Source organism: Microtus ochrogaster, chromosome 1, assembly GCF_000317375.1.
Source record: "Microtus ochrogaster isolate Prairie Vole_2 chromosome 1, MicOch1.0, whole genome shotgun sequence".
In the NCBI taxonomy this organism is placed as follows: domain Eukaryota; kingdom Metazoa; phylum Chordata; class Mammalia; order Rodentia; family Cricetidae; genus Microtus; species Microtus ochrogaster.
The window spans coordinates 26417805-26437085 of record NC_022009.1 but is presented as its reverse complement, the minus strand read 5'-3'; the positions used below and the strand labels follow the sequence as shown (position 1 = coordinate 26437085).

Below are 19281 nucleotides of genomic sequence, written 5' to 3'. Positions count from 1 at the left end.
TGCCTTCCTAAACACCAAGCTGTTGTACAAAGGATTTGCCTGTTTGAGCATCACTATATGCCAGTTCCTCTCACAACAATGATGTGGGACAATGGTCCTATACCCTGTAAAGATTTGTCAGTTGCACTGGTTTAATAAAATGCTGATTGGCCAGTAGCCAAGCAGAAAGTATAGGCAGGGTGACCAGAATGGGAGAATTCTGGGAAGAGGAAAGGCTCAGTCTGTAGCTGTAACCTAGATTCAGAGGAAGCAAGATGAGAATGCCTCACTGATAAAAGGTACCAACCCACGTGGCTAACACAGACAAGAATTATGGGTTAAGATTCAAGAGTTAATAAGAAGCCTAAGCTAATAGGCCAATCAGTTTATAAGTAATGCAGGACTCTGTGTGTTTCTTCGGGACTGAATGGCTGCGGGACCGGGAAGGACAGAAAATTCTGTCAACAGGTACTTAGTGAATAACAATTAAATAACTGAATGGCTAATTAAAACAAACATGTCCAGCACCTCCTACCACATGCTCTTCTAGTGTTTTCTGTGACATCCTATATTTTTGGACTTCCATTTCCCCTATTAAAGAGTGATTTGTTTGCTGGTGCAGCAAGCTGACGTAGAGAGTGACTGATCAGGCATTTTTAATTACTAGTAACAGAGGCATCTATATAACTCTACACCTGTTCTCTGGGCATAGACTGCATACCCAAGAGAGAGCCCGCTGAGAAGGATATTGCAGTAGTGGGCTAGCTGTATACAAGCTGAAGAAAAGGATTATGAAATACGGAGTAAGGGGAAATTCTTAGCCTTGCCTGTGCTTGTCCATAGAGAACACGAGGTGTTACTTCCTTTAAAGAGAATAGAAACTTCCAAAGGGGGAACAGCAGACAGACCAGACAGTGAAAGCAGAGACAAAGCCCAACACAGTCACACTTACCCTCGGCCACGTCATCATCCACTGTCAGCTTAAGGCTTTTTCCTCTGCGCACCACCCGGACGGTGTGCCACTCATTGTCATTGAGTTTCTGACCTGCGTACAGGGTCTCAGGTCCTTTGCCTAAGAACGGTGGTAAGCGTCAAAAGTTAGAACCGGCTCTCAGAGTACTGCTCAGGGCACAAAGTTTGTCAAAGCCACACTGGTGCACATGGCCCAGAACAGCCACGGATCCTACTGCTCCTGTTCCCATGCAACCCTCTATATTCATCTCCAAAAGCAGACATCTCAATCAAAACATGAATGACATTCATCCATAATGAAGGATATAAGTATCCTCCTTCATGCATAGTTATGAGGTCTTTAAATACTAAAAACGCTTAAGATTTACAGTGATCGCTAATCAGCGGGCATTTGTTTTGGCAAGGCTAGATACCAAAAATTAATCATCATTCAATTTTTATTGGTCACTTGCCTCTTTAAGCTTAGTACAAAAGTGTGGCTTTTACAAAATATTTACCAAATGTGTAAGAAATTACTCTTCAAATTCTATTTCCTTAACTTGCCATTTCTAGTAACCCACAGTCCTATCAGAATTTAACAACCATAGCAATCAAAAAAGTAAGTGACACTAAAAATTGTATCTAGGTTTAAACATTGCAATCAATACCCCAGGCTTTTCTCAATGTTCATCATCCTCCAAAAACTAAAACAAACGAAACAAACAAAAAACTCAAAAGATAAAAAGAAAGAAATACCATAAATTTCAATATTGAACATATAATCTCAAAACAGTGTTTCGCATAAGGAACCACTAGGTAAAGGAGTCAGCTTAGTAGTCTCAAGAGAACCCATGTTAAGACAGTCAAGATGAAATTCAAGTTGACCCCTATGAAGGGCCTGGGAAGCAAGGAATTGTGGTGTTTAACAGCAAAAGACGGTAAGACAGAGAAACACAAGGCATTGAGATGCTGCCATTAGCAAGAGGAAAGAAACTAACTTCAGAATGTGTATCATCATGGACCCCAAATGAAAATCTGAAGACAAAGAACGGGTCAGAGAAGCTGTGGATTTGGACCAAGCTTCTCCTTCTGAGGCACAGAGCTTATTCACGCAGAAGCTGATGGTTAAGCAATGCTGAACGAATCAGTCAATATATGCACAGCTTTGTGCTTAAAATAACTTGAAATATATTAAAATATGTAAGAGAAAGCTATGATACTTTATTTTGGAAAGAAAATAAACTCAGGAAGGAATCTTTAGATAATTGTTAAGTTGTACTTTTCAAATATTGAGTAGTTAATATTCCTAGTTGAGCTGGCTTTAAGGGTTACAGAGGTAGAGTTTGGGAGATCTTTTCCCCTTGAAAAATAAAGGCTTTAGAGTGAAGAATTTTATTTTAGTTTCAGCACAAGCATATTTTTTTTCCTTTGGAATTTATCCACCATCCAACATGCTACTCAAAGGAGTAAGACTCTTGAACATCAGTGATGAAACTTGGGTTGATCCAGTGAGCCTCAGTCCCATACCGATGGCATGAAATAGCTTGATGACTCTTCGGAGAAGAATTTGCTAAGAAACAACTGTTACTTAATATCATATTTGCTTCTTAATGCTATCTTGAATTCACACAGTAAAAATGGAATCCCCCTCTACATTTCAAATCACTAAATGGACCTGTTCATTATTTCCTTCAACTGAAGCCTCAGATGGACGCGGTGTCCCCTTTCAGACCCCCCACTGAGAGGGCAGTGGCAGAAAATGGATGACATCATGTGGGTTCTTTTAATAAGAAGAGTGGATGTTCTTAGAACAAACAAATCTGCCGTTGTGTTTTATGTTTTTACCCTCTTTATTCTATGTACAAATGCTTTGCTAAAAGAGAACAAAGAGAAGACGGATGTGGAGAAAAGTGGCTATGGAGGCAGAACTGCTACAGATATGGGCTATTTAAAACCTCTCCTCCAAGGGAACATCTGTTCTTTAGGCAATTTTTTTTTTCACATCAGTTAATTTTTAAGATTGGGGACAAGAGAAAAGAGAGAATGAGAAGCACAAACACAGTCAGTTGGGGACATTGCTACCTAAGCACCGTGTTAGCTACAGAAATGCAAAAGAAGCTTTATTTTTGCCTCAGGTGTTTTCAATGAAGCCAGCATTTTCTAGGTATAGCATTTAAAGGTATCCAGCAAATGTGTGTGGTGGCCAGATTCAAACACAAACATTCAACTGTCCATTCAACTTTAAAGCATTAGAATGTGATGTCCTATACTTAAATTTATGGAAAGATTAGTGAAACTTTTTATGCCCTGCTATTTCCGACATCACTAATTCTCATTATTGTAAGAGTGGGTGAAAAAGATTCACACCAATTTCATTAAAATGACAGGGAACCTTGGCCAATATTCACTTTCAAGTAGCAAACCAATAAACCTCAGCGAGCCTTTATGAAGCCCATCTTTTGGAAGTGAAGTGCTAATGGCATTTATTCTTAATCAAGCCAAAAGGCCAAGTCACCATGCTAAAGGAAAGTGATTTCTAAATTCAGCTGCAAGTTTCGGCAAAGTGAGAGGGGGGTGTCAAGTTAACCTGTAATTCCCAAAGGAGACTGAGTTGGTAAGCAGCGCAAGTTGATGCTAACACAAGCAAAAGGTTGAAACACAACAGACTTCGGCTAGCAAAGCTGAAAAGATCCAGTTCAGGGAGGATTCCCACCTCAACCCCCACCCACAAGTTGAATAGAATCAGTCAAAAGGCCAGTGAAGCAGCAATGGTGGGTAACGAGTAGAGTTCTTTCTAGTAGGTAGAGGGTGCCCCCAAAAGGAAGAAGAAGGAAAAGGACATTGTTCACGTTTGAATTGAAAATGACACTAACCAAGAACTAACAACCGCAGACCCATAAATGTTCTGACGCTGTTGTCTCTTCAAAAACTAAGATGATTATGATCTGAAGTGGGGTTCACACTGGATGTATGTGTTGGCATGTTTCCCTTCTTTCAAAGTGTATACAAGAAATATTGATCCCAGGAAATCCTATGAGTCCCCTTAGGCTGCTCAGACATGAGGGCTACAGTTAAACAGAAGAACCCAATCCACTCTCATAGCTGACTTCCCCAGATCATGATATTTATGATGAAGAGGAGAATCACAGAGGAAGAGTTCTGACATGCAGAGTTTGTAAGAGTAGAGAACTGAATTCTTCATGCCTGAAAAACAAAAATCCTTTTATGATTGCTTGTAGTGGTAGCAACAGCATGTCCACTAATTCTGGCCTTGCGACCATCTTCACTTAGCACTGCCTCTTTGAAGGGAGGTTTTGCGCATTGGAATATGGACTAATTTTCTGATAAGCAGACAACAGAGAACAAGAAATAGCAGCTGAAAAACACCAAACAGATTCTTTTCTTGAACCCAAGAGAAACCCCAGGTCATCAAGCAAGAAGAACTAATAATAAAATCAAAATAAAATACTATAATAAAAATTACTGCTGGTTGCTTGGAGGAAGATGACACTTAGATATCAAAAAATTCTTAGCTCCCTCCACTGTGGGCTTTAGTTTAATCATTTTTAACCTAGTTAAGTTTTTTAGAGAACAGATGATATTGTATGATTTTGCTATTTTCTCTAAGAACAATATAGCCATAGAAACTACAGGTTACCTCAAAATACACATTTTTATTATTCTATTTCTATGACCTCACGAAATTAAGGTAAACCCGATGGTTTTGCTCATATGCAGGTGGTAGAGATTCCTTCCATCTGCCACAAAGGGCTGTTTTCAAAAGTGGGAGGGAACATTTGGGGACTTTTGATTGTGTGGGGGAGGAAACGGGTGATCAACATGACTTTTCACCTGAATTTCTCTATTTGTGCAAAAGAGAAAATGATACCTTGGTTTCCCTAGGATCCATGTTCCACGTGAGTCTAAAAGAAAGTCCTACAATCCCCTAAAAATCACAAAACATTCTCTCTTAAAAAAAGATATATATATATATATATATATATATATAATTCTATAAATATGTGCAAATTATTGTGTTAGATAAAAACAAAACAAAGACATTGATGAAGAAAACACTTACCTTTATTTCATCAGCACCTAGCTGCGACAAGAACTCTACTGAGCCCAGAGCAACAGAGATTTTATTGCCCATCCTTCCCAGAGAAACAGATTATTTAGGGGTGAAGCAAAGGCAAAGAAAGGAACTTGAGGAGAATAAGGACAGGGAAGTGTTTTTGTTTTCTGTCTAGAATATCAAAAAAAAAAAAAAAACCAAAACAGTTAAGGCAGTATCTGGTTTGCCTTCTTAAGTATAAACTCAGCAGATTTCCAAAACCAGATTAGATAAAATTATTGTAGCAAAACTGCTCAATTCGATTATTTCATTTTCACCAAAGTCCTCAAGCCTCGGAGACAACTGAGGAACTTTCCACAACAGGTATGGAAGGTACAATGGGCTCAGAATAAGTCTGCTACAAGTGACCCAACTCTACAGGCTGAGCACGTACACTATGGTGAAGATCCAGATTCTAGTAATAAATAAATAAATAAATAAAAATAAAAACTTTCCAGGGAGTCCAGCACGGATAACATCTTCAGCAACAGACTGCCCACCCTCCTCTAAGGACTGCCCATCAACCTCAGTACCTTGTGCGCTAACTGTACACAGCTACTTAGCTGTGGCAGTGTTGGGGAACTGACGACTACGAGGTTTAACAAATGGTAAATGAGGAACAGTGAGACCATGCAATCAGTGTGATATTGAGATAAGATAAGCAAAATGGCAAAGATCCTTCATGGGCCTGCCCTTTAGTTACTGGTGAGGAAACCTGAAGAGGCAAAGACAAATTAAGGAAGACGACCTACGTCTCAGGAGAGTTGACTTCTCTATGTTTGGAGGGCATGAGGTCCTTGTGCTCACAGATAAGCCCTAGGGAAACCAGGAATGGTAGACAGGCAGGGTTGTCTCTTAAAGGAAGATTATACAGAACCTATTTTTTTCTGCCCAGAAAGCTGGGATTGGATATAGTTAGTAATCTAGTGACCTGTACTATCGGTAGGGCTAGGCTACACTCAGTCCCCCGGGATATCCTATTTATCCAGGATGCTTTCTCCCTAGACCTTTATCTTGAACATTGTTTCTCAGTCAATAGAAACCAGCCTTATGGGAGATGTCACATGTACTTTGTAATAGCCTAGGTAAGCTCTGTGCTATCTGTAGGGCCAGGCCACATTTAACTCCCACAGACCTTTATGGTTATCTCAGTCATTTTCTCTAGACCTTTATCTTCAGAATAGTTTCTCAGTCAATAGAACCCATCATCATAGAAGAGGTCATATTACACTTTGTAAAAAATTTCAATTTAAACATGTCTTAATAGGCTGGGCGGTGGTGGCGCACGCCTTTAATCCCAGCACTCGGGAGGCAGAGGCAGGTGGATCTCTGTGAGTTCGAGGCCAGCCTGGTCTATAAGAGCTAGTGCCAGGACAGGCTCCAAAGCTACAGAGAAACCCTCTCTCGAAAAACTAAAAATAAATAAATAAAATAAACATGTCTTAAGCTTTGTTGAACACACAGGATTGAATCAATTGTCAACAGGAAACTTTTCTCCAAAACTGTGCTGTGCTTAACTGTGCCTAAAATACAACTCTGGGTATCAGACTCTAGAAGTCTGAACCAACATCAGCTGCTGACTTGTCATAAATAGGATTTCCTTCTAGCTTCACACAGACAGATACTCTGCTGGCCCTAGGGTGTGTAGAGACTCCCACAGATGAGGAAATTAGAACAGGATAGAATGAAGTCAAGTTGAGGTTGATAAAACATAATTGCAAATAAAAAGACAAAGGAGTAGCTACTTCAAAGAATGCTGCAGGAAAAAAAAATTCTCTACATTCTGTTCTTGTCATGAGTTCCTATTCTAAATGACAGGGTCACACAAGACTTCTCTGAGGAAATAGGTTTGAGAAGAGTGAAATATGCAAATGCCCAAGGCCATGAGGTGAGCATGTTGGAGGACCCCAAAGAGGCCCATTTTGGCTGAAACTGGTACCCCAGAGGGAGAAGGAAGGGGAGAAATTGGTGATGTATGCGGAGGCCAGATGATATAAGACCATAGATGACATATTATTCCATCTAAATACAATTCTAAAGGCAACAGGAAGCTTTGGAAAGTTAAGCAAGTGTATAATTACTACATTATTTTTTTGTGTCTTTATATATTTCTGTAAGTGTGTGCTTGGATGCTCATCCCTATGTGCACATGGAGAGGCCAGAGGGAACTAAAATCTTACGTTTTATTCCTTTGGCACAGGATTGCTTACTGAATTTGGGGCTAGCCTGGCAGTCAGTAAGCTCTAGCAATATTACTGTGCCACCCCTAAGCCCACACTGAATGGTGGAGTTACATGCCTGGCTTTTTTTTTAAATAGTCACAAACATGATGTTTGTTTTTCTTCAATAAAATAATGAATAGGCCGGGCGGTGCTGGTGCAAGCCCTTAATCCCTGCACTTGGGAGGTAGAGGCAGGCTAATCTTTGTGAGTTTGAGGCCAGCCTGGTCTACAAGATCTAGTTCCAGGACCGGTTCCAAAGCTACAAAGAAACCCTGTCTCAAAAACAAAACAAACAAAAAAGAAAAGAAAAGGAAGAGTCTATATTTAAAAATCCACACTTGGCAGATAAAATCAAACAAAAACTGAACATATTGGCAAATAGCAATGCCCAGTAACAGTCTTCTTAAAGGATGCTGAGATGGAGGGAAAGGGAGTGAGTCCTGAGAATCAGTTTAACACTGACAAACCTTTCAAAACCTAACCCTAACCTTAGCCATTTCCAGACTTGGAGTTCCTGACTTGTAAAATGGTGAGAATATGTAACTGATAAGATACAACTACCGTCATAAAAACATTCTAAGACATGCATGTTCAGGATAAAGAGATTAAAAGTGCAAAAAATGTTATAATACCAGTACTTTTAATATCAGAGCCATATGGTCTTATTGTCTGATCTGAAGTTAGAGCGCTCATCCTAAAAACATCATTTCTCCATTTCTCCTTCATTTGCTTCTCCACTTGCTCGAGAACATCAGTGCCTCACAACCACCATGCTTACCTCTCAGGGACTTCCGTAACATTCACTATTGGTCTTCTCTTATCACACCTTGGCCCATGGAGGCAAGATTTGTAGGGCTAGTGATACCCTACATCAGTGGTTCTCGGCCTTCACAATGCTATAGCCCCTTAATACAGTTGCTCTTGTTGTGGTGCATAAAATTATTTTTGTTGCTACTTCATAACTGTAATATTGCTACTGTTACAAATTGTAGGTCAAATATCTGACATGCTGATGGTCTTACATAACCTCTGTGAAAGGGTTGTTTGAACCCCATAGAGGATGTGACTCACAGGCTGGGAACTGCTGCCCTGTATCATGCCTGTTTTTTTTTTTTAATTTGGGCACTGGGGATTTGAACTCAGGTCCTCATGCTTGCACAGCAAGTGATCTTAATCAGTGAGCTATGTCCTCAATCCCCTAATTTAAATTTGAACAATTTTTCTGGCTGCAATTGGATTCAATGTAAAAAAAAAAGGCCAATACCATAGAGAAGGGAGTCTTTCAGGAAGCTGTTAAAGGCAGGAGGTGAAAGTGACTTAGACTAGGGAGAGCAGTGGAAATTGAGTGATAAGATTTGCTGTGCATTTCAGAAGCACGGTCAACAAGACCAGGAGAGCGATTTGGAAAGTAGGTTAGGAATGGGGAGGAAGGAGGCGGAGGCAACACAGAAGTCATTGTTGACTCCTAGACTGAACTCTGATCATCTGAGTAGATGCAAGCTCAGCCAGAAAAGGAAAGTTTCCAGGAAAAGGGAGACACATTTGACCTAACAGAAGCAAGGGAGAACCTTGGTTCAAATACCCCAAACCCACGAAAATCCCTTAGTGCACACCTATAAACTTCACATTCCTACAGAAAAAGGCATCTTGCTGCAAGTTTTCTGCCAACCTCTAGCATGAGCCGTAAATTTGCAGCATGCCCAGCAGTGGTGAGCTGAGGACCACTGGGTTCAACAGTCCTTGTCATAATCTCTCACCAGGAAGCCACTTTGCAAGGGATAAAGCAATTGGCTCAATGATAGGAAGAAGATCCCTTGGAAAATATTGTATCTACTCTTGTTTATTTAAAAATCTGCAAATTCACTAGAATGTTTCCCTCTGTAGTCCTGGTATGATTCATAGACTCTGGACACTTTTAATTACTTAATATGCTACAGTGCTCTAGGGTCTCACCAAGGGATCTTCTTATTGGCAAGTAAAGATGTAGACTTGAAATATTTTTGCCAGGATGTCCCTTAAAACCCTCCCCCCATCATACCCTAATAACTTTTCAATTTAAATTTATTTTCTCATCAAGAGATTTCTTATTCTAAATGTCAAAATAAGAAACTGTAAACAAGTGTGAATGGAAACATCTGGGAAATCATTAGTTTTGTCTTTGTGTATGTGTGCCTGCATGCGTTCGTTATATGGTGTGTGTTTGTGTGTGTGTATAGGAATGTGAACATGTATACACCACGGCAGATATCTGGCAGTGAGCTGGCAACCTTGGGTATTGATGCTCATCTTCCACATTGGTTGAAACAGGGTCTCTTATTCACCACTGTGGAAGACAGACCAGCTGGCCCACGAACTTCAGGACTTTCCTTGTCTCCACCTCCCATCTCCCTGTAAGACTGCTAAGTTCACAGACACGGATACTAAAACACCTACATTTAGATGGATTCTGGATATCTGAACTGAGGATATCATACTCATGTGGCCATCACTTTGACCACTCAGCCATCTCCCTAGACACAAAATTTGTTTTAAATATGAATTAAATAAGGCAAAAATGGAGCTTACAGCACTCTCCCTCGATTACTGTTCATAACTTTTCTATTCTTTATCTCTCCCCAGTCTTACTAAATTCCCAAGCTAAGAGTGTTTACCTCCCCAGTAATTCAATTCTACTTTAACTCTGCAAATTATCACACTGTCTCCTGTACTACAGTTTGGGTCTTTTTGTTTTTGTTTGTTTTGTATCAACTTTAGGGCGTTGGAATAAGATTTTGTTATCTTTATAATCTGAAAACTAAGCATCTAACCTTGAACCTAAAAGCTGTTCCACATTGGAGGAGGGGAAAGAGTGCTATGGAATGTGTCTTCTAAACAAGACGTGGCTGCTACCACATCGCTTCAAAGCAGCTGTGGTCACTTGCACAAGATCAAGCCAGTTGAAATTCCATCATGGTGTATACAGTTTGATTAGGTCAACTTTTCTATGAGAGGAGTCTCATAGGAAACAAAACAAAACAAAAGCATTCCATCATGAATGAAGGTAGGCATCTGAGGCTCCACCCCTCGCTAAGGAGATACTGAAATGGATGACTGCTAAAGAATGGAGGGTCGCCTTTCTCTGGGCACATGGCCTGTACCCAACGATGGCTTCACATCAAGGTACACACAAGTGGCAATAACTGGATTCTAAGTTATCAAAAGAAATGAAGTTGGAAAAAAGATGGAGCATGCAAAATGAGAGGGAAGTGATACGGGTCGATGTGATTGATATGGTGTATACATATGTGAAATATAAAAGGTAGAAATAACATACCATAAGGAGGAAGAAGAAAATGGACCTTGAAAGCATGTAAGAAAATGAAATGAACACTACAACCTGCCTAGGTCACCCAGCAGATAAACCCTGAGTCTGTCTGTCTGCAAAGTCTCCTCCTTGTGTTGTACTTGTTCTCACAGCTTCTCTGTGTTTAAACTGAGAGTTGGCCAGGCTGGGGGAATAAATCAAGACTGAGTAGAAATATGGAGGAAATGAGATAATATCATAGTATAAATAAAAACAAAATTAAACAAGAAAGAAAAAAGTACATTTTCAGAGTGTTAATAAAGAGTAGGAAACCATGGCACAAATGTTGTAGAAATGTTGTAGAATCTCATCAGAAACCAACTACTTTCTGATGAGATTCTAGGCCTACCTACTCTCCAGGAGGGAATGCATGTCTGGTATTGTAAATCTAATGGTTGGGAAACCCAGAGTTCCAAGGGGTAAACCCGCTACTATTATTCTGCTAAATGGACATCGTATGAAACTGTCCTTTTATTTTCTATCTTTAAAGCCATAGATTAGTACAGCTGTTAGTCAGTCCTTAGCAGAGAAATGTCCTTGTGCAATGGATAGTGGTTCATACAGAAACTCACACCTGGTCAAAGAGTAGAGAATAAGTGTCTGATTGTCATGGAAGAGGATCTAAAGGGATCAAAAGAGCTAGGAGTTGGGAAGTATTAAACAATGGATTGTGGTCATCACAGGTCCACTGTACTAATGAACTCACAGCAGCTATATTTGCCTCCAGGAGATCAACCCAGTCAATGTTCAAGCTTAGAGCAGGAAAGGTCTCAGAAGCCCCAGTCTCTAACTGAGGAGCTATTGAGAGTTGATGGCTGTCATTTTTTTCTTTAAGAGTAGGATCTCGGGTGGTTCAACCATGCTTTAACGAATGTCCCCACAGCCATGAGTAAGTGACCAACACAAATTAGACTTAGTGAGTAATATAAAAATTTAAAAGAACACCAAATTGGACAAGGTGGAAGACAGGGAGTATATCTATGAGAGATGAATGTATATATAATCAGAATATATTGCATATAAATATGAAAATCATAACAGAACTAAGAAAAATATTATAATAAAATGCTTTAAGATGCATGTTACAGACATAGCATATATAACCCATTAGATAAACCAAAAGAACTTAATGTGTATTATAGCAATGAGGTGAGGGTTTAAAAGATAATCATATTAGTGAGTATTTGCAGGAGACATTTTTGGTTCCTGAAATCATATCCGCTTAGCTAGTCTCAAATCTCAGCCATAGCAGCAAGTGTGAGCTATAGAGAACTGTATATAATCTAATGGTCCCTCACCACAAGGAGAGCCATCCTGTGGACCTTCAGAGTGTCCTCGTTACAACCAAGAAGGAAGAGCAGGGCAACAGTACAAAAGAGAAGATTATCAAACAATTGGTGGATGGAGCTAGGTGATGAGTACCCCATCTTCCAATGGTTTAGGCAGACAAGCCTGGGAAGAGTTCTGGGATTCTCTCTAACTCTATACCTGGGCAATGTGCTACCAAAAGTGACCTTTATAATGCATACTCCTATAGCTGCTTCTTACACCACGGACTGCTAATATGAAATAGAAACTATAATTTTGTGATATTGATAAAGAATATGTAACAAATGTAAAACAAATGTAACTGTGGTAACCAACTCTCTCTAGTCCTTCCCTCCTGATTTTGAAGTACACTCCAAAATAACACATCTCTCATACTTCCTAGTCGTTTGTCTCAGACTCTGCTCTTAAGACAATCCAAATCAACACAATTTATGTAGAACTCAATCACTTGCTATTCAGGAACTCAAATGTTACCATGTGATGGGATAAGTACCATCTATCGCCTCTAATGAAATTCAGATAGGATGACTTGCCCAAAGTCATGAATCCATTAAAGCATTAAATTAAATGGGGAATATGAGATTCCTGACTTCACAGATGGCACTCCCCCTGTAAATTCACATACTAGATGACGAGGAAGCAATGAAGGCCACACAAGTCTTGAGTCTATGAAGCCCACAGAAAACAGCGCAATTTGCACAGTCTATGGTACCGTGGTTGTAAATGGCAAAAACTGACCAACTCACCAACTTGCAAGAAAATAGTGTGCATCTAAAGGCGATCCCATAAAGCCCATGTGAGGTCTTCTGAAAACACAAGCACAGTGACTCTTAAGTAGCTTGAGTCTGTTATATGCAGAAATTCCACCCCAGAATGAGAGCTGCACCTATGAGCTCAGTACTCTGAGAACCTTCACGCTCCATCTGTTTGTACAGTTCTAGTGTTTTCCGAATGAGGAAGTTCATTTTTATTACAAAAATGTAGTTGTTATTAATGAGAAAAGGGAAGTAAACATGTTCGTGTTCAACCTGTCTTTTCTTTGAAGGACCTAAAGCAGACAGATAGGAAGACTAAGTGTTCATTAAGATAGTTATTTAAATTTCAAAAGAGATACAGTTGTGGGGTTTTAAAAGCATTTCAAAATAGAGTTCAGTGGATACAGGGTTTTCAGATACCTCGCCATGTTTGTGGAATCTCCTTTCCAAGACAGTAACTATCAAACCTAAGGTAAGGATAGAAAAAGAAATTGCAAACTATCTTTTTGGGATTCATGAGCTTGATGACATTAGCTGGTTACCCACTGAGAACACAAGGAATACTCACATGGAAATTGATGTTAGCACCTGGATATACCCCTTTAATCTCTTAAAGTTTAACTTATGCAACTGGCTGAGTTCACAGTATTGTTATCCCATTTAGATCCTAGCTCACTCTAAGTGATGGTATTTCTCTTCTCTGAAGTAAGATCTATATAGGTTTGCAAACATCAGAAATTTTAGGTCCCCTTCTCACTAGAAATATCACTTTATTATACCCTCTAAAATTAAATTTCAAAAAGCACACGCAAAAACAAATTAAAACCAAAGCATCAACAAAATCAATTAAGACTATTTTCATTCAAACGTTGCCACCCCCTAGGTAAAATCTCAGGGCAAATGAATCCTAGGGCAGCCCTGTGCCCATAGATAAAGCGCACCCACAGTATCTTGGAAATATATGTCCATGTGCTCGTTGTCTTCATGCAATAGTTTTTGCAAAGCATACAGTTAACCTTTGAACTGTAACTGCTTTTCAATGACCCTGGAATTCCTGAATAAGATGAGATATCAAGCAGAAGGACACAATTGCTCCCAAAGCGGGCAAAATCACTGCTTTCACCCCAGGATGAAAAAGGAAGATGAGTTAAATGGTAAATTCAGAAGGGGGATGGGGATATGGATCAGAAGCATAGTATGTGTGCAAGTGCATATGCAAGATCTTTCAGTCCACAGTCCCACAACAGAAAGTTCTGGAATTACTAGAGGGGCACTGTGGGCAGTACCAAGTAGGATGATGAAAAGGATGCCACTACCCACAAGGATCTCACAATCCACTGGAGAAGTTGTGAAGGACACAATTGTCAGATTTAACATGTACAAAGGTGTGGCTGGGCTCTTAGTCAACCCAAATCCCAAGTTATCAGCTGTCATTTCCGCTCAGATTTCTCATGCAGGTTTTCATAGGATCTGTAAAGGATTGACCAAGACCTAAATATCCTATCATTCTCAACTCTTTTTAATATTTATAATTTTTTTGCTTTTATGTTTGACTGTGTATGACTTGCATGCCTAATACCAACAGAGGTCAGAAGAGGTCATCAGATTCCCTGTAACTGGAGTTATAGTAGGTTGTAAGCCTCTATGTAGGTGCTCAGAATCAAACTGTGTCCTGCAGAAGAGCAGCCAGTGCTCTTAACACCTAAACCATTACTCCATCCCATATTCTCAAAACTTAATAACACTGTTCTTGGGTAATATCCACTTTAGTTACTGAGCACTGGGATCCACACACATTTCTGGTTTTTTTGCTCATGTTAACTTATTGCTTGCATCAACCCCATAAGTGGGTATGGTTGATTGCACTGTTTTGCTTAATATCTGCCCTCCCTTCCTATCAGCCCTTCTCTGAAAGATCCACCCTTCCTAAGGCATTACATTTTTTGTCTCATTATTTCAGATGTTCTAGATGATTTGCTTCACACAGCTAAGCAAAGGAAAATGGCTTAGACCATCTGAATAGTTTAAGAGCCACCATTAGCTATTTTCCTTTTTGTCACAAATTTAAGCTGTGACAGACTGGGAATACGTCCCAGAATCTAGAAGAGAGGGGGGTGCAGGGGGCAGGGGCATGAAGCAGCTCCATTAACAAAACTGACAGATGTTAATGGTGGTGGTGGTGTGATATGACACTCTACACTTTTAATCTTGTATAAGTTTATACAGAGGTATTACTCACTGTAGGAGAACTAAGCCATGCTGACTGTTACACAAATCCACCTAATACCCATATTATGGAGATAAGGCAATTTCCCAGATACATACAACTAGTATTAATTTACATGTTTGAATTTGGACTTGGGTAGACTAGATCTGTTTTGCCCATAACTCCTATTGTATTGAGCCTCTGCCAAACTAGAGAAGCACCAAAGATGTTTAAAAGACATAAAATTAAACCTCAGAATGAAGAAGTCTGTGCATGATCTGCAGGGCCAAGATTATGAAACTCGGAAATCAATATATATAACACATATATCTTTAATCTCCGGGTGGAATTGAATAAGAAGTTGAATAAGGTAGAGAGGAAAAAGAAACTGAAATAAGATGAGAAAGGAGAAACCTACAGAGAAAATTATAGAGGAGAAACAGATTAGAAAAAAAATCTCATTATTTGTCAAATTGTGCAGAGAGAAATCTCCCTTCTGGAAAAAAATAGAACTCTTGGGGTCTTTACCTTTATGATGCTTCCAGAACACATAAGAATGTGCAGAAACAAGTATTTTAGAAATAACGCTCTCATTTCTTCACTGTAAAAGTTCCCTCTGTGAGCTACATAGAAGGGCAAGTGTCACATTTGACTCCTGCAGGCCAGAGGGAGCATCTTCTATAGGGTTGGAATATCCAGACAGATTCCATGGTTTATTATTTTTTTTTTGAGACATCTTATAGAGTCTCCAGGCCCAGTGGATTCTCACATTTAAAATTTCATTAAAAGCATGAGTAGATAATTCAGAAAATCTGATTCTAGGGCTCCAGGCTCAGAGTGGCTGACTCAGCAGATTAGGGTTCTCTGAATGACATTTTACCAAGACCCCAGGTATTCTCTACCCACTATGTAGGTAGAGAATGTTTTGGGAAACTGGAGAACAATTCTTCAGCTTACTGAATTGAGATTACAGGGTCCTGAACCTCGTGAAAGAAGTTACCAATAGCCATGGAAGTAGAAGCTGTGGTCTCTCTCCCAGTCCAGGGCTCTTAGCTCTGCAAACTGCTCCCTGTGGTTCTAACAGATGCTTTCCTGGGCTTTACCAGGCTCCATGTCCTTAGAAAATACTCATTTGCTTTCAATTGCAGCTATACTTCCTCCCAACTCAATCTGTCCCTTACAAGGAAACTCTTGAATTTTCTTCCCATGGTCCTCTTTCATTCTCTTACTTTTTCCCCCTGGTTGTTTATCCCCCAGGGCGACAGCTGTCTCCTCATTCAGGTATATCTTCAATTAGAATCAATGTACTGTTGAAGTAGGGCCTAAGTTTCTCTCCGTGCATCATTGCACTCAGGATTCTTATTACATGAATAGATGAAGTCCCTTATCACATCCATCACTGTTAACTGATATCTTTCTTGCCATTACCAAAGTAAAGAACCCCCAGGACAAGGGGTGGAGCTTAGTGGCAGTGTCCCAAGCTTGATCCTCGATTCCACAAGAAAGTGAGAGTGAGACTTTTTTCACCCTGTCACAAACAAACGTGCTCAAACTCTCCCCTCACATCCTTTTTCATATTCTTTGAAGTCTCGTTTCACTAAGAATCTTCTTGCTCCTGTATATTTAGGTCTATCTTCTCCCTCTTCACCTTAACCACTCCCAAATCCTACCCACCCACAACAGCCCTCTGGATGCTGCCTCCTCTGCTTGGTTTCCTCTCTCCATTCACTCTGGCACTCCTGAGTGGTCCACACTACAGAGCACATCCTCTCTGTCTCCACTGTCTCTGTCTGTTCTGGAGTGTTCATCTCTTCTCTCCTCCTTCACCCTCTCCCAGTACCTTTCACTAACTAGTCACCCTCTATGATTTCCTCAATCTGTATAAATTTCCAAAATAATGGACATCTTCTGATGTCCTTGATCATCACCAAACTTCACCAGTCACCGCCATCATTCCTGCTGATACTGTCTCATGGGCTTTCCATATTTGTAACTTTGAGCTCCCCACGTCTTCCTCTTCTTCAGTATGTTAGTTTGGTCTCCCTCAAAGTTATACCCTCTTTTTTTCATTCCCTTTGTGTGCATGGCTTCTTGAAACTCCCATCAAGTGACACCAACTATAATATGATTTTCAGTTTTCCCTTTACTAACTAGTATCTCTCACCTCCACTTTGTTGTTTTTCTAGTTTAACTTTTTCCAGGCTATTTTCTAGTCATCTGTTTCATCTTAAAATCTTCTCTCACATCAAGCATCATATCTAAGATTATCCACTTACAGGACTCTATCTATTTTTGGTTTTTTTTTAATTGCATTATGTGACTAAGACTATTTTCCCACTCTAGTTATATTTGAAAGAAATATTGTTGGTTCTGAACTCTACACTGAAAAAAAAAATAAATGAATAATGCTGAGCAACTCTGTGAATTTGTTAGTGCCATGTGTCTTAATCCTTCATGTGTAACATGAGGGGCACTAGAGATTTCCAGTAGTCTAGTACTCACTGAAGATCCCATGGCAAGGAACACGGGTCTGGTATGCATGCAGGACGAGTTAGGAGATAAGGCTCACACAAACAGTAAAGGAGCGTGAAGTGAATCAAGAGCAGGGATTCAGAGCACCACAGCTAGGTAACAAGCTAGTTGGCGAGGAAGAAGACGATCACTTTGAGCAGAGGAACTAGGGGCAGAAATATTTGAAATTAAAACAGTGGTTATTTCATATTTGGAGAAAATAAATTTGTGTGTTCTGTTGTGTTGACACATGCCTGTCTAAGATCTCCACTGAGATCCAAGGTAGGCCATTCTGGTCTCAATAAGCGGACAATTTTCCCCACAAATTATGAGATGAAATGGATTTCAAAGACCATGAAGCTTAAACATGTACTTATTTTTATATTTCTGGTGCAGTATGTTGAAAAGATGATTGTTCAATGTACATTCAAGCAAATCTATTTAAAAGGCAGCTAGCAGGCATTGGAATTGAAATTCAAATTGTGAACTATCCCACCTTCTACAAAACAAATTGGGAGAAAAAGTGATTATGTATTCAAAATGGCTGTACATTCACCATATTGAAACAGCCTACTTGAGACCACACATCTTTAATAGAACCATCATCCCATCACATCAGGGCAGTTGTAATCTCATTCATTTCCCATAGGATCAGAGGACAAATCTGGATATCTGGCAGGGTACACAGTAAATGCCTAACAGCCTTGTACTACGTGTTACTACTAATTGGCAAAGAACATCTGCTTGATAAAAATCAATTAAAACAGGAGTAAGTGGTCAATTGGAGGGGTAGGCTTATTAGAAGAAATGATGCTAAGGAAATACCTGTTAAGAACTGAATTTGAGGGTGAGTACAAACAATCCCCTTATGATAAAAACAAATATCCACGCAATGTTTGTACATTGACATTCATGCACTCATTACCAAAGAGTCATTAACTTGATAACTCATTAAGTACTTATTACTCATTTGTGATACTAGATTTGGGCTAATAGCAGGGGATAAAAGAAGACCTAATGATTCCCACGATCAAAGTTACTTGAAGTCTAATGAAGAAGACAGACATTTACAACAGTAATGTGCCCCTCTGATGACTCTAATATTAGTATGTATTCTTTAAAGTGTACCTTAGGAGCACAGTGAAAGGGAGAAAAAGTATGTCTACATGCGTGTGTACACATACATTGTGTATACATCTAACTTTTGAAGTCAAAGTGGGATTAGGAATACTGCGATGAGAACGAGAATTCTTAGAGCAAAGTGTATGGTCCACAAAGGATGAGCAGGAACAGGGAGCTAGGTGACAAGAGATGGAAGAAGAGTCCCTGAATGTGTGGAGGTGAAGAGGGCGGGGCAAGTTCATGGAATAGTGAGTTATTCTATATGATAAGGAAAAGGAACATTTTTCATGACAGGTAATGAGTCTAAAGAAGTAGCCAGGAACATAATTTGGAACTTGATGCTGTGCTGAAAACTTTGTTTTATCTTCTACATCACCAGGAATTCTCAAAATACCGCAAGAAGCTGTATTCTTTAGGCTTTAATATTGGTAAGGAAACAACAAAAGCAAACAGTCACAATGTAAAAATATCAGGTATAAAGGTTAGAGAGCAAATAGTAACTTTAAGACATAGTAAACATTGAGACCATGAAGTAGCATGTGTATTTAACAAAGATGAAAAGGAATAGCACAAATAGGAAGCTACTTGCCCATAAGAATGGGTGGAAACTGGCCGGGCAATGGTGGTGCACGCCTTTAATCCCAGCACTCGGGAGGCAGAGGCAGGCGGATCTTTGGGAGTTCGAGACCAGCCTGGTCTACAGAGCTAGTTCCAGGATAGGCTCCAAAGCCACAGAGAAACCCTGTCTC

The 19281-nt window shown here is 39.7% G+C and overlaps 1 protein-coding gene across 23 annotated transcripts in view; it reads right to left on the bottom strand.

Moving 5' to 3' along the window:
* The window catches only part of Nrxn3 (neurexin 3), a 1572781-nt gene that overhangs the window by 806117 nt on the left and 747383 nt on the right, over positions 1-19281 (bottom strand). For all 23 annotated transcript variants that reach the window (XM_026780462.1, XM_026780453.1, XM_013355697.2 and 20 more), the window contains one exon: positions 932-1051. In XM_026780462.1, coding sequence (XP_026636263.1) covers positions 932-1051 — 120 coding nt within the window. The remainder of the gene's footprint in view (positions 1-931; positions 1052-19281) is intronic.